The 14,863-nt window shown below is 52.3% G+C and overlaps 5 protein-coding genes across 5 annotated transcripts; 1 reads left to right on the plus strand and 4 right to left on the minus strand.

The window, feature by feature from the left end:
- Positions 1 to 257: 257 nt before the first annotated feature.
- Positions 258 to 2,267, minus strand: BKA58DRAFT_323192 (heterokaryon incompatibility protein-domain-containing protein; the record flags this gene model as incomplete). Its single annotated transcript, XM_046167902.1, has 1 exon — positions 258 to 2,267. One exon carries the CDS (start codon positions 2,265 to 2,267, stop codon positions 258 to 260), a length of 2,010 nt encoding a protein of 669 aa, XP_046021039.1.
- Positions 2,268 to 2,380: 113 nt separating this feature from the next.
- Positions 2,381 to 3,428, minus strand: BKA58DRAFT_36735 (uncharacterized protein). The gene has a single exon (XM_046168909.1). The coding sequence runs from the start codon at positions 3,286 to 3,288 to the stop codon at positions 2,494 to 2,496; it is 795 nt and encodes a 264-aa protein (XP_046021040.1). The 5' UTR covers positions 3,289 to 3,428; the 3' UTR covers positions 2,381 to 2,493.
- A 366-nt stretch (positions 3,429 to 3,794) lies between these two features.
- BKA58DRAFT_448245 (uncharacterized protein) lies at positions 3,795 to 5,032 on the minus strand. Its single transcript, XM_046174272.1, has one exon. It carries the CDS (start codon positions 4,762 to 4,764, stop codon positions 4,180 to 4,182), a length of 585 nt encoding a protein of 194 aa, XP_046021041.1. The 5' UTR covers positions 4,765 to 5,032; the 3' UTR covers positions 3,795 to 4,179.
- A 2,685-nt stretch (positions 5,033 to 7,717) lies between these two features.
- On the minus strand, positions 7,718 to 9,368 carry BKA58DRAFT_323629 (cytochrome P450 monooxygenase-like protein; the record flags this gene model as incomplete). Its single annotated transcript, XM_046167924.1, has 4 exons — positions 7,718 to 8,166; positions 8,219 to 8,800; positions 8,878 to 8,946; positions 8,999 to 9,368. 4 exons carry the CDS (start codon positions 9,366 to 9,368, stop codon positions 7,718 to 7,720), a joined length of 1,470 nt encoding a protein of 489 aa, XP_046021042.1.
- A 3,909-nt stretch (positions 9,369 to 13,277) lies between these two features.
- Positions 13,278 to 14,698, plus strand: BKA58DRAFT_448249 (uncharacterized protein; the record flags this gene model as incomplete). Its single annotated transcript, XM_046174273.1, has 4 exons — positions 13,278 to 13,580; positions 13,743 to 13,929; positions 13,991 to 14,257; positions 14,308 to 14,698. The coding sequence occupies 4 exons, from the start codon at positions 13,278 to 13,280 to the stop codon at positions 14,394 to 14,396; spliced, it is 846 nt and encodes a 281-aa protein (XP_046021043.1). The 3' UTR covers positions 14,397 to 14,698.
- Positions 14,699 to 14,863: the final 165 nt, after the last annotated feature.

A 14,863-nucleotide genomic window follows, 5' to 3' on the forward strand; every position in this document is an offset into this window, starting at 1 on the left:
CGTCGTGCGTCTTGGAAGCAAGCGAGGATCGTTGCAGATGGGGTGTAGCGGCTTGGTGGGCCGCGCTCGAGATATCTTGATGGTGAGATGTTTCGAGTTGTCTGGTTAGCAAGAGGTGCACCAAGACTGGCGAGGCTGATGTCCGACCAGAAGGCTGAGCTACAGCAGAGGAACCGATTACCTTGCATGCGTCGCACCGCTCGCTGGTTCCTTCCTTCTATCGGCGTATCACGCGCGTGAGAAGTAGCTGCTGAAGCTCAAACCAGCCTCAACCGGCGTACGTTGAGCCTTCCGCTCTTCAGCTCGTCTGCAGTCTCGCCATTCATGTGACCATATGTAAAGCCTTCACCGACAACCTGCCATGCAGCTTGCGGCGCCACTTTTCGCAAAACAAGTGGAATGCTGCATCCGAACAAGATAGCCACGATGTCGCCGGGTCTCGCGCGACACGGTGCCATGCCAACGTAGCCTTGTTCGGTTACCATCAACCGGCGCGCTTTCTTTCGCACAGTATCGTGGAAGCGTGAGAGAAAGGTGTCTAGCTTGTCGTTCATTTGGTGTACGGGATGCGACGGTGGCCGATGCAGTGTCGGGGGAGGTGAAGTGAACTCGGTCGGTATCTGTTGGACGATGTCCTCCAGCGATGTGTTGCCGAGCATCAACTGCCTGTTGCGCCCAAACCATGTGGAAAAGCTCCAGTCGACTGGATCACCGTCGACACAGGCATGACAGAGGAAAAGGAAGTCGCTGATGTAGTGTGATGGCGCCTGGAAGCAAAGGTATTTGTCGCGGCGGTCGATGACCAAGGACCGTGCTATGGCTTCAAGCCACTCGGAAGGCGGCTTTGCGACTTGCGAAGCGCTATGCTGGTCTTTTTGCGACTGCATCAAGTCATGACCGGCTTCGCGGCAGACAAAGCTCTGGCATCGCAGTTCCTGCTCGTCAAGTCCCCCGAGCCCGTGAATAGTGTCCAATATGACACCGTTGCAGTGGAGTTCTTTCAAGTTTTCGGCGAAGGAAACGTCTGCCTCTTTCCTCAGTGTTCCTCCAGGAGCATCGTAAATTGCTTTCCAGCGTGTCGATCGCAGCGGCCTGAAGTTCCCAATGTGCTCACACGCACTTTGGCTTGCCATTAGCGGTACAGGTGAAGCGAAATCGATTGTTGTTCTCCAGTCTGGAGCCCAGGTAGGCACAGGATCTTCGAGACCCGGGTCGCTGACTGCAGCGTTGGGACAGAATAGATGCGCAAAGCAGACAATATCCAGGGACCGATGAACTTTCCAGAAAGAGCGAACAAGTCGTGCGAACTGATGCGCAACGCCGGTGGTATATTCGGCAGGCCCGATAAGGTCCCGGTCTTGCTCAGTGATCAGACCTAGCACGGAGTAAATGCGATCTCTACTGTCAGTGGCGGAGTGATTACCTAGGTACGCCATGATGGCGATCAGATTGATGCCGATTGAGGCTGGCTTGGTGTGCCATTGATGAATGCGGCGGCGGTTGAAGGCACCGTCAAAGAGCTTCCGCGGAACAAGCTCGTGTTCGAAATCTTTGCTGATGGTGCTGCACAGGAAGATGCTATAGATCGCACTTTTGAACCTGCCGCGGCTGATACTGTCTACGCCACAGTAGAATTTCGCCTCTTTTGGCAGGACAAACTCTTGTAACGTCCAGACCCTTGTCCACCATGGCCTGGCGAGCAGGTTGCTGACAGCGACACACTTCTCGGCGAACTCGGGATTCTCGAGCTTTCTACGCATGGCCTGGTCGTCTCCATTGAACGCGATCTGCAAAGTGGACAGGTAGTGCATGAAGTCGATGGCATCGGTGCAGTCGCTGCCATCGTCTTTCTCCTCGCCCAGCCAAATTATTGCTCGCCTGGCTCTTTTGTAGATATCTGCCATGATGCGCACTTGTTTTTCGCGTTCGCTGGGATCATCCAAGTTGATGCACAGCGAGTCAATCCACCACCAGTCTGTGCTCTTGAAGTCGCCATGGCGGGTGACCATGTGGATGAATGGTACCAGCCTATCTAGTATGGGTAGTCCTCCATTCCTCAAATTGATCTTTGCGCCTTTGTACTTGCGCTCGCCCCACACATAGCTGGCCGTGTAATAATGAGGAGCGCTGGCGATGGGGAACTTTTGCAGCTTGCCAACGAAGACGCCATCTTCTGGCTGCGAGAAGCGGAAAAGACGAATAGAGCTCTCATCGACGGGTTCCGAGAAGACCGAGGTTCTGGCTGGCGGTCGGGCGTCACGTTCCATAGGTGTTCATGCTGCGAGGTGGCAGGTGGGATGGTGTGCATGACCGCGGGAGTGGCTGGTTCGATGCGTGGGATGGACGCCCCACTTGAGCTCGCTTTTAGCGGCTGCCCCAAGGCCTTGCACTCGGAGAGCGATGCAACAACAGCGCAACGGCGACACAGAACACAATTTCGACTAAGAGCAGTACGGCAATGACTGGACATCTTGCAACTACATACCGCGGCTCTTACATTCCAAGCATTCCAGTCCAGTCACCCGTTCTCTCAACTTCCTCCAAGGCACTCCTACTGACAACCCAACTCTGACCCTTACTCCTGTCACACCAAACCCTCAATAACCCATGTTCGGCCACCCAATCGAGACCATACATCTCCTGCATATACTCCACCTGAGCCATGAGACAAATGTCCGCTAATGTGACGTCCGTGCCGTCACCGCTCAAACACTGGCTCTTGTTACCAATGATGTCTCCTTGTATCCGAGCCTCCAGCCGCGACAGAAGCATGTGGAACTTGCCACGCGCATGCGTTGCCGCACTCTCACTCATCTCATCCTTTGCTAAGCCCGACCAGCACATCGTGTCGGGATCCGAATGTACAAGCGCGACGCTGCTCCAGGTGATGGCATCGGAGAGCAAGCTCAAGATGTCTCTCGTCCTAGCCCGTTGTTGCATCGTTGTGCCCCTCAAGTCCGGGTAACCATTAGCCACGCTGAATACTTCCTCGAAGTACTCCATGATCGCGTTCGTTTCGTTTATCCAAAACGTCGTGCCATCGGCGTACGTGATGCGCAGTGCCGGCACTGAGGTTCTGGGAGGACGGGCTTCGAGGCCGGGGTAGGGGACGAGGTCTGGCATCGGCGCGTCTTTGTCAAGAAAGATGGGGATAAGACGTATGTTCTTCTTGTGAAGCATCGAGGTGGTGATGTTCTTTGCGCGGAGGTAGTAGACGACCCGGCGAGGGAACAGGCCCGTCGGCCAGAGCCACACGGTTGTTGCATCCTGCTGGTCCTGCGACAACATGGTAAGCTGGAGAGGGTGAGCTTGAAGAGTGACTAGATCGATGCGTGTGTCGCATCTTTGGTCCGGTTTCGTGATACGTATTTATACATCCCTACATGTTCAGCATCGTTTGAAAGAACGGAACCTTTTCGTATATTTCAATTATGAGACTGACGTTGAGATATCTCGAGTGCTGATTACTGTAATGTTTCCGAAGGTCGACCACCGCGACGCATCATCCCGGAGACTTGATCAACTCGCCGGGTACTGGTGTGGAACGATTCCTTCCGAGCAAGGCCATCATAGTGTCCGAAGTCTCGTCAGTACTCGCATCCCAACAGGACAGTCAGATGCGAAAGTCTCACGACCAGCATCGGAACGCTCACTGGTGGTGAATGGGGTGCATGAGGTAGTGAGACGGTGCGCGGAAACTCGGGCAAAGGCGGTCGAACCCCACACGCGCCAAGTCTTGGCGGCCCTCATCACGCCCGCTCGCAGCAACACCACGCATCACAACACACCATTGTGGTGAGACTGATAGTCTGTTCGCTCCGCCCTCCTCTTGCTCATCTAGTGCTACACGATGGCGCGCGATGCGTTGGCTTCATTTCAGCAGTCGCGGCATCGTTGCTGCGGCATCTTCCCGAGGGTTTGTTACCGTGCCAGCTCGATCTCATTCACAATCCGAGGCTTCGAAGATCCTCTCAACATGCCTGTTTGGAGTATGAATTATCGCTAGCGACTGTTTGATTCGATACCACCGAGAGTCTCTACTAATTCTCGCCAATATACTGCTGACTAAAGGCAAGTAAAGATATGGAGAGTCGTTATGACTGCTATCGGAAGACCTGATGATTGAACCACAATTTACCCAGAAAATGAGCACCGTATTTGACAGCATCCTTCTTTCGTTCATTCAGCAGTTGCATCAATCTCGGCCTCATTCGGCACCTCCCATGCCAAAAGATCAGCATCAACCTGCTCAATGCTACCCTCTCCAAGCGCAAAGTCGATAATACGCTCCGAGATATCTAGCGGCACATTGTGATAGACCGCGAACTTATGACCATCAATAAAAGCCCAGTTCGGCAGCACATTCGTGCAGTTCTGCTCCTCTCTCTTCAACGCAGGGCTGAAATAGAAACCACCTGCAATCTCCGGGTTGGTCTGGCTGCAGCTGACGCATAGGCGTGATGCGCCGCCGTCAGAGTTGCAAGATCGGCCGCAGGGCGTGTTTTGTCCGGTTGCGAAGACGGTGGCCTGTTCAGGGACGCCTGAACTGTCGAGACCAGAAAATAGCATGGCACGGAAGGGTGAGCCAGGACGAACGACGCCGCAGCAGTTGCGGGGTGGGACGTTGTCGCATTGGAGCACGACAGGCGCGAAGCAAGGAGAACTTCCAAGGACCCGCGCACGGTGGGCTGTGATAGTCACAGCGGTGGTTGTCGAGCCTAGCCATAGAGCTACAGCAGCGAGCTTGTAGAGCATGCCGACCATAATGCGTGACTTGGAGAAGATATGGGGTGTTTTGATAGGATTTTCAGGTAGGCGTATGATGTGAGCGCTGATGTTCTGATGATGGCAGGAAGTTGAATAGACGGTGTGGTACTTATACTGATCACAGCACACATAGCGCTGGACTACCGCATACCGATCTCATAAACGCCTAGAGTATGAAGCTGAACACCAGCGTTGGCAAACCATCAGGGTGTCAGCAATTCGCACGAAGTAGGAAGCTTGCATGAGTGCAGGACCTAGCATGAGGATGAAGTATTTGGCGTACTATATAATAGTTCGCAAAAGATTATGGCAGAGAAAAGACTATGGTAGCAGAGAGATGTTGTTCTAATTATCTACTCTTGACCTAGAACTATTCTTGCAAAGACAGAGTACATAGTCGCCGTCTATGATGACAAGATGCGGTAGCATAGTCACAGTGGGTGCTCGACCGGTGAGCCTTCGTCTTACATTGATCAGTCTTGGCATCTCCACCCTAAAGGATCGCAGTAAGTCAGCGCACCACGAGTACCTCGGCACCTGGCGCGATCCCCACTTCTCCTATAATAGGGATTTACCCGAGGGGGGCGTAGTCCTGATCAAGAACTCTTGGCAGGTTGTTAGGTCCTGGATGAACTGATGGTCTTAGGAACGGGATCTTGGCGGGAGGCCCTTCTGCTTGACGCGGGCTTTCGGTCCAAGACAGGAAGCTGTGATACGTATCCAGGCGACCATACGTGACGAATGACAGGTGTGAGAGCCACATCAAGGATTTCTTGCTAACGTTTAATGGAGCCTCCTTGGGCCGTCGCTACAGCTAATGTTCTCGAGAACGGCATTGTCCTGCCACCTCAGATCTGACCTGGGGTTCGCTAACGACGAGGCTTACTACATCTTCGACTATTCCGTCGGTCACTATGTCTATTCTGTCCGCACTTTTACATCCTTGGTGTGCTGCAGGTGTGCTAGGACCGCCTAGATTATTGTATTGAGTCGCAACATAACGGGCGCATCGCGCGCTACAGACCTGCGCAAGTTCGACTTCGCATTCACGCAGCGCCTAGCTTCATGCAACTTATGTAGCGGGAGGACACAATCATTCCAGTCATGCAAGCCCTGTTACTGGGCATCGCCATCCGCTTCGGTGGTAAACACCTGTGTCGTCATCGTAAGCTACCAGTGTCGCTGTTTTAAAGAGCTCGGAACTTGCATAGAGTAGTTGAAGACGATCATCCAAACGGAAATCGAGTGGAGAGCAGATAAAGCTGCACCGTGAACACCGCATGGCTGGGCAAAGCCTTAGACCTTCCGTCATTCTCTCGACAAACGAAGTCATACGTCACTCAGAGTGTTACCATGTCTCGTACACACGTCTCTATCTCCGCGTCTCCCCCTAATCCCCTTAGAGACACATCTGCCGCGGCCCTCTTCTAGTCGATCACCGAGTACTATAAGACTTTAGGTGCCTTGGTGCATGCCTAGATAGAAGCTATTCAGGATGAAACATCGCATCCGAGGCCAGAACTCCAGAGAATGATGTCAGACCGTATCGTGAGCTATCGTATGAAGCGGGAGTGAAGCGCATCCGTTTGGGCGCACCCGTACTTGGTGCGTACAGACTAATGGCCACCCGCATATGCCACACGCTCAGACCATATCCTGGTACCTGGCAATTGGTCCAGACGAAGCTCTCCTGAACTTGGATGCGTGGATCAATCCGGGGCATTTTGGTTGTTGCCGAACGGGTCCGTGCGATAAGTAACTTAGTATTGGGCATGTGTATTTGTCAACTTCTAGCAATAAGCGCCGGCACGAAGCTACTGTCGAGGGCTAAGCCGGTAGACATGGTGTGTAAATTCTGAGCCGCGTGATATCGTATTTGCTCTTAGCGGCGCATCCGTTGGCTGCAACAACTCTCATTTCGAACCTTTCGTTAGATGTGCTTTATACCAGCTCCTCCGTGATATGATACAAAGCGGAGGCACCCAAGGAGTTACGCTTAATAAATGGTGGTGCGCTATCCATGGTCCAGGCACACCAACATAGTCGTCCGCACGGCGGTCCTCCCGACCATTACCCTAGTGAGATTACGATCGCTATCGACTACCGGAAAGTGACCCCTGTGGCGATCCAGGCGTGAAAAGTCGATTGAACGGTTCGGTACACTAGCGGTGACAATCTACCTGGGTATAATAACGTCCGGCAGGAGAAAACGGAGCTTTGTGCTTCTACGCTATCTTCGCGCAAAGCGGTGACATAACATTGGCGGCGTACCCTATTCACTTTAGACCGTATCCGAATTTCTGCAGACTTCGAATTAGAGATGTTGAGAGACAGCCACAAATACAGAAGATATTTGGCAGGCGCCAAATCTCTGAGGGTGTTCTTCTCAGGGTGACTGAGCGCCAGGCAAGACAAGGCTGGACGTGAAGCAGAACGGAAGCATCGTGAGAGTACCAATCAAACATCTACGCAAATCTGCGAAGACGTTATGGCGCAACCAACGTCTGAATCCTGGAGAAGAAGATCCCGCTTCGTATTTGCGGACTATTGATGTAAATGGAGTAAGTATTGCACCCTAAGAACCAACCACGCGTTGGGCAACTACCCTGTAGTCCAGCATTTAAGGTTCCGGAAAGCCTCGCCGGCCACTTTAGTGCAAAACCTTAGATAACTAGGTAACATCCGAGCAACACCACCATCTCCTGACTCAATGCAAATTGGCCGCTTCGCGGCTTGTCGCAGCCTGAGGCAAGCCGGGTCTCCAGGCCAGCCCTTTGGGCTCTGTGGTAAACACCTAGCCGCAGGGTCCGCCACGCTGTTCCGAACTCATCAAGTTGTTGTTGCATCAACGGTATATACTATGTAGGGCAAGATCCGCTGCAAGATGGTGACATGATGTCAAATGGTTGATAGGTGTATTGCTGCTCTACATGCACTGCCTCGAGTACAATCATACGTAAGCCAATCCCTCCAAATCAAGCTCCTCCTTCCTCCGTCTGAATCTCAGCTTGTTCACTTTACTCAGCGCCTCCGTCTCGCCAAACAAGAATTTCGATTCCAAGTCCGTCCCTTCAGCCAATTGCCAATCGAACTTGAGCAGCAGATGACACAGGGCGATTTTCATCTCATTCGCGGCGAAGAACCTCCCTGGGCAGCCTTGTGCGCCATGCCCGAATGACAGGTTATTGGGACCAGTAGAAACGAGATGCGCTTGACTGACTGTGGCACGGTCGGCGCCGGCGCGCATGCGGTGGTAGCGGTATATGTCGTATTTGTGTGGATCAGGGTAGATATCGGGGTCTGACATGTTGAAGCCATCGACAGCGATCTGCTCGCCTTTGTTGATAACGAGGCCGTCAGGGAGGACGACGGTGCGCCGAGCTTGACGACGCATTGTTACTAGAGCAGGGTCAGCTTGGAGTGATTCCCCGTCACCAATCGAACAACTTACGGAATGCAGCAGGCCTATACCTCTGCGACTCCTTCAACGCGCTATCCATCAACGTTAGATTTGCAAGCGCCGCCTTGGTCAGCCCGTTAGCTGTGAGTACCCTCACAATTTCCTCCCTCAATGCCGCTACGTAGTTTGGTTCGTTCGCCAACAAAGTTAAAGCATGCGTTAGCAGCTCACTGGTTGTATGTATCGCCACAAAAGATAGCGCAATCTGGAAAAGAGCCGGGTCGTACCCTTTCCCTCCGCTCTTCTGCTCGAACCAATCGATCATGTCGTTGAAGAAAGGTTCCGGTCTGCCGTTTCTTCTAGCTTCGGCTTTTAGAGCTCGACGTTCGGCCAGAAGGGGGGTGAGGATTGCGCGGCATGTGGCTCCGTGTTTGAAGACGTTTTTCGCCTCGGAGGAGAACCAGGGAACGAGGAACTTGACCGAGGATGGGAGGGCAGTCATCTTGAGAATCATGGTAAAGCTTGCTACCGTGTAGGCTTTGGAAGCCTCGAGCCACGCCGTGTTCCGGCACATGGTGTCGCCGAGAAAGACCCTGGTGGAAAGGCGAGCGATCAGTTGGAGAACGCTGTTTGCTATAACGGTTTCTTTCCACTCTGATAGACGTTTAGCTCGTATTATCTGGTTGAGGCGAATAGAAAAGTCATTTCACCCATATCATGGCCGAATATCATGTCGATAGCATAAGTGGCTTCTTCTGAGAGAGGCTTTGTCAAAACGTCTTGGAGAACCTTGTTAGTTCCGTATTATACACGTAGTAGCTTGCTTCTTACTTAAGTATTTGGTGAGTTGGTCCTGCACAACGGTTTGTACAAGTCTCTTCTCGTGGAGCAAGACGGCATACATTTCGAAGCCGGAAACATGTCCCGAAAAGTTCTTCTCTATTGCCTTTGCGAAGCTAAGATCCATATTGTTACGGATCGTTACCGCATACTCAGGAGGAAGGATAAGACATTCACCCGTATCGACAATCAACCTATAGGGCTGCTTGCCATAGCGTTTCCTAGCGTCGCTTAGTATGGCCCTTCCGTTCTTGAGGAACTCAATCCGTTTTGAGAGGGTCGTCTGGTTCCAGCGTGGAGGATTTGCTAGCGGTGGTTTCGGCTTTTTGCTGGTACCAATAGCGATCCAGAGCACAACCATAACGCCCAGCAAGATAGCCATCATTGTTGGGAAAGACTGCGCGAGTGCATGCGGGGACAGGTCCGACGGAGCATATGCGACTCGTGATAGTCCGGAAATCGACATGCTGGAGAGCATCTTTACTGCATAGATCGCGAACGGTTCGTTTGTTTAGCGCGTGAAAGAACGCGCAACAAGTAGACTTAGACAACAGTCTGTAATCAAAGGCGCTGAAAATTCGCGGTCTCACGTTGTTCTGTATCTATCGAGTTGTTCTTGAATGCAACGGTATATATATGTATAATCAATATAGGTGCAGAGCCCCACTTCGTGGTCTTACAAATACTGCCCAGGTGATTCTGAAAGAAAATTCTTCATCACGACAAACATACCCGTGGGCTCTTATCTGGCAACGTCCTCAATTCACGCCGTATTCGTGATTGTACTGCGGACTGTACCCAGTACTGCGCCCAATTTCGATGCTGTATCAACCCACTTATTAGCCCCAGTTCACGGGGGCGATAACGTCTTCGATGCGACGACACTCTATAATCGTAAGGCCTTTGTTAGAACTTGCATCGTGTGCACTGTATAGGCTGTGTGCGATGTCTTCCCCTGTTCTGTTACGATAACGCAGACCAGCTTTTGCCAACTGCAACTCCCACAATACCTAGTGACGAAGACGTAAAGGTTCTCTTGCATTGTCGAAATGGAAAGTACAGCGATGCCCCATTTTTATGGAGCCTGATGTCATGAGGCCAGGCTAGCGGATTTGTTTTCTTCGTTGCGAAATCCCCCGAGAAGTATTCACCGTTGAATTATAGTGGAGACCAAGAAACCATGACAGCGTGGGCGGAACATGCTAACTAACTTGGTCTGATAGGGGCGTGGCAGATTTGGAAAGCGCATAGAGCATTGACGATAGCGTTCGTACTCCCAAGCGGTCACAATCTTTGTAAAATTTTCAGCACCAGCGTTGTGTAGAGACGTGTTGGAGGAGTCGAGTAGCGCGGCGCCGCAAGTGCCGCTTTTGACATGGCCTTCGAACACAGACATAGATGCAGTCGCAATGGGTATGGTCTGTTTTTGGTCTCGTGCGGCCAGATACTGGAGAGACATTTTAGGCGTCCAAGATGTCCCGCTCTGTGATGCCATTCGGCGCGCATTCGCCACACCTCCATCTCACGATACAGAACGTCTTGGTTAAGAATCACGGTGTCATTTGCGTCTCCTAATAGTAATGCGCTTTCCTTGAGTTTACAATACTGCGTCGAAAGACAAGATGATGCGAACCCACACCAAAGATCAAGTACAGCTGCGCTCGTTCCCCGTGCGCATAGCTAAGCGATAACATCGTTGACAGCTATAGAGTTGTGATCTAACGTCTGTAGCAAGATAGGTCGTACTGGAAGCGATTTATAGGGCCTGAGGGACAATCGACACAAAGTCTAGCATGGTCTTTGCTACTTCGCTCCTGCATGTTTACGATCACTTCACACACATACGATTGCATAGACCACCTTTTTCAATCGTACTATATTGAGCGCATCACGTACGCTACCGTCTTGCTAGCCCTACCTAGCGTCCATACAGCGCTGTACTTCAAGAGACTTGAGTAACAGCAAAGTACGATGATTCTGATGATACAAAACTCCTCACCGAAAACATCATCCGCTTCGCTATAAGGTATCTCCATCGTCGCTACAAAGGAGCACTATCATGGATTTCAGGAGTTCGGAACTTGCACACGGCAGTCGAACGAACCGGCATAGTGTCGAGGGTATATGCGGCTACGTCGTTCACACAGTGCTAATAAACAAGCCGCATTCGTGGTCGCTATCCTCTAGTGATCGATCGAAGTAGATTCCTTTGAGTATCACTGTACGTTGTGCACGCACACCCACACACTCGACTACAGACTTATTTCAGCCTTTCTTGGAGTGTGTTGGCCCAGGTTCTCTCTACTTAACTACAAAAGATGTGGCAGCATGTATGTTGTTCCCTAGGGTTCAACTAGGGGCGTACTTGAGGCAGCGCATCGCCGGCAAGAACTCCGGAGGATAACGTTGGGCCAGGCCATAGGATGGTTGCTGAGGCGTTCAGGCACACCCACTCCTGGTGCATACACTACTAGTCAACCTGCATACGCCACGCGCTCATATCATACCCAAGTACCTGGTCTTTTCAAATAACGTTGTGTCGAGCTTTGACGGAACATCGATTCGAGGCCTCTCGGGTGTTTCCGACTGTGTCTGCAAGTCGCAGTAGCTTACACCTGGGTGTGTACAGATGTAGAGCTTTGGCCAGTGAGCACTGACACAGAGCCGACAGCAGGATCTGGATCGCTGGAAAACGCGTGACAATCTGAGCGAAGCAACAGAATGAACGCCCTGCGCAGATTCCTCATCATCTCTCATGCTCCATAGCAGAGATCGAAGAGGCTCTTCCTAGCTTTGTTTTGGATGTCCACAACATCTGCCTCTCCGCAGTACAATGGAAGGCAGGGCCCCCGGAAGACGCATTCAAGGTGCAGGTATTGCGCCACCCACGCGCACCAGCCCAATCGTCCGCACGGCATTCGTCCCGCTCCTCACCGTACTAATTCCACGATCGCTACCGAAATGTCACCCCTGCGGCGATCCAAACGTGGGAAGTCGATCGAACCGTTCGCTACGCTAGCGGTGACGATCTGTGATACCGTCATGCCGGCGAGAACGAGGCTTCAATTCCACGCTATTTGCGCTATCGTCGCACAGCTAGTTACAACTTCGATGGTCAGCGCGAAACAAGCCCAACCCCCAATATGATCCAAAGGTGCATCCAATTCTCGGCACTATCGTTGCGCAAAGCAAGGACATGATATCGGCGACGTATCTTGTCTGCTCTAGACCTGCAGTGAGACCTTTGCAGGCTTTGTGATAGAGGCTGCATGTCAACAGATAACTATGACTTCGATATGTATTTGCCAGTCACCAAATCCTTGAGAGACTGTGGTTGTCAAGTGAATCAACCATCGGGCAAGACAAGAGTGCCGAAAGATTGTCGATCAAAGACCTACTTCCTCTACGAAGACGTTCTATCGTATCCAACGGCTGGATGGCGGGAAGGAAAACTCTACCCTGTTTGCACATCAATATCATCAGGAATGGAGATGGTGTTGCACCCTGAAAACCAACCCCGCGTTGGGCACCATCCCTGGCGAGCACTTATGGTTGCGGGAACTAGTGCTAGCCCTCCTAGTGTCAAACCTTGAATGGCATTCGAGCAAAATGACCGTGTCCGATGGATTGCAAATCGCCTTCTTGGCGCCTTATCGCCTCACGAAGCAACCAGGTCGACGGGCCAGCCCTTTGCGCAATGCGCTAGTTCCCAGCTGCAGGGTCCGCCTCGAGATCTTGCTACTCCACTCAGGCCTATGACGGAACGGCACCCGTGCCTTGGAATTGCTTAGACGTCGCGACTCAGCAGAATTGCGCGCAGCGGATCTGGTCCGGGCCAATGAAAGTTGCCGCAACGCAGGTACCCAGCTCCGGCAGCCTCGCGCATTCCCGATGGCGTACAACAGGCGTTCTTCGTCAACGCTTTTGATACCAAAGTTCTAGATCCAGGGTACGTTCGCGATGAGGAGGGCCAGACCAAGGGAGTATGCGGCAATTTGCATTCTTCGTCAACATCGATCGAGCTCGTGGCTGAGGAACAAATCTAAATGATGCTGGTCCAGGAGATGCTCCAGGGTGACGGCTCTTGTTTTGGAGAGATACATAAAGACCAGCCAGTTCTGCTGCATGGAGAAGGCATCTCCAGCATCTCCAGCTCTCGCCTTACAAGCTTTACAGCTTTACCTTCGCTCTTAATCTCTTGTCTTCCTCGGCATCTCTCTCGCTTCCTCGATCACTACTCTTACTCGCTCGGTCCGTCATATCAATCAAGATGAAGCTTCTCGCTACCATCACCTTCTTCGGCGCCTTGGCTGCAGCTGCGCCCATTCTCGAAGACCGCGCTGCAACTACCACCGCGAAGACTTCCAGTGCTCTCAAGACCAGCAGCGCAGCAGCTGTCGTCAAGTCCAGTAGTGCGGTTGCAGTGGCCACTTCGAAGACAAGCAGTGCGGCTGCAGTAGTAACTTCGAAGGCTAGCAGCGCAGCGGTCGTATCCAAGGCCAGCAGCTCCGCTATTGTCTCGAAAGCCAGCAGTGCTGTCATTTCAGTCATCACCTCCAAGGCCAGCAGTGCAGTGGTCACCTCCAAGGCTAGCAGCGCAGCGGTCACTACTTCGGGCACCGCACCTTTGCTCGGTGTCAATGTCGGTGGATCCTCCTCACCTCTCTTGGGAGTCAAGGTTTCATCGTCAACATTGTTGGCTGTCGACCTTAGCTTGGGAGCTTCATCTGTCAAGGCATCCACCACCTCCACCATTACTGCGGCGCCCACAACTGCTCCGTCTGCAGCTCCCACTGCTCTACCGTCCACCTTCTCTGCTCCTGTCCAGGGACAAGGCAAGCTCACCCTCGACAACCTCCCTGCTATGCCCGCCGTGATCGACAATACCTTCTCCGGTGTTCTTGGTGCTGCCTATGGCCTCAGTAAGTCTTCAAAGCTAATCACCAGCCTTGAGAATGTTCAGTCAACTAACACGTAGGCTAGTGTCTGGTGCATGCGACGCATCATACAGGTGCAACATCACCGTAGCCGGTACGATCAGCAATCTCCTCGTCGACGGCAACAACTACGGCACCAACACCAGCGTGGTAGCCTGGTGCGAAGGTGGACGCTGCTATGGTACCGCTAGTGCGCCCGTGACCGCGACGGCTCCTTTCGTCATCACCTGCGATCAGCTCAGCGGTACGCAAGTTTGCTCCGCAACAATCTCGGGCGCCGCGAATGCTATCTTCCAGAATGGACAGTCAGTTGGTAGGTCTTCATCCATCCTTACATCGTGACTCGACGCTAATATCGTATAGAACTCTGGGGATGGCTCACACCCGCCGGATACTGCCAGAATGGTGTGTGCACTGCATCTATCACAGCTGTTGGCGACCCAATGTATTGAGCGAGATGACTGAGATGAGCTTATTGGCCGGTTCGATGCAATTAAGGAAGGTAATGCCGAGGAGGACAAGAGATTCTGTATTGTGTCGAGTGTTTATCTGTCAGGGTGTATAGGCCTGCCTAATCTCGTGCTTGCTTTGGGTTTTACTTTCATAGCTGTTTCGATAGGCTCAAAGCGACATGATTCTTCTTTCTCTTGCCTTTGACAGGGTTGATAACTTCTGCCTAAGACAAATGCCTCATATCACAGTACGGCGTGAGCGGATCGTTGCCCAGATTCCTTACTCCGCTTGACGCCAAAATCAGCCGAGTGTTCACCGCCCTTAGTGGGGCTGACTTGGTCGAGCACTCAGTCCCGTGTAAACTCATAATGGTTCTGGGAAGATTGCTTGGCGGGATATTTCTGCGGTGGAAGCGAAGCCTTTGGTTGAGCACTCTCGATGGCAGCCCGTTGTTGGCGATTGTGGC

Source organism: Alternaria rosae (assembly GCF_020736505.1).
Source record: "Alternaria rosae strain MPI-PUGE-AT-0040 chromosome Unknown BKA58scaffold_10, whole genome shotgun sequence".
Classification (NCBI taxonomy): Eukaryota; Fungi; Ascomycota; class Dothideomycetes; order Pleosporales; family Pleosporaceae; genus Alternaria; species Alternaria rosae.

What these genes read in the sequence shown, in the direction of transcription:
- BKA58DRAFT_448245 (XM_046174272.1), bottom strand. Translation starts at nt 4,764, where the DNA reads ATGGTCGGCATGCTCTACAAGCTCGCTGCTGTAGCTCTATGGCTAGGC.
- BKA58DRAFT_36735 (XM_046168909.1), bottom strand. Translation starts at nt 3,288, where the DNA reads ATGTTGTCGCAGGACCAGCAGGATGCAACAACCGTGTGGCTCTGGCCG.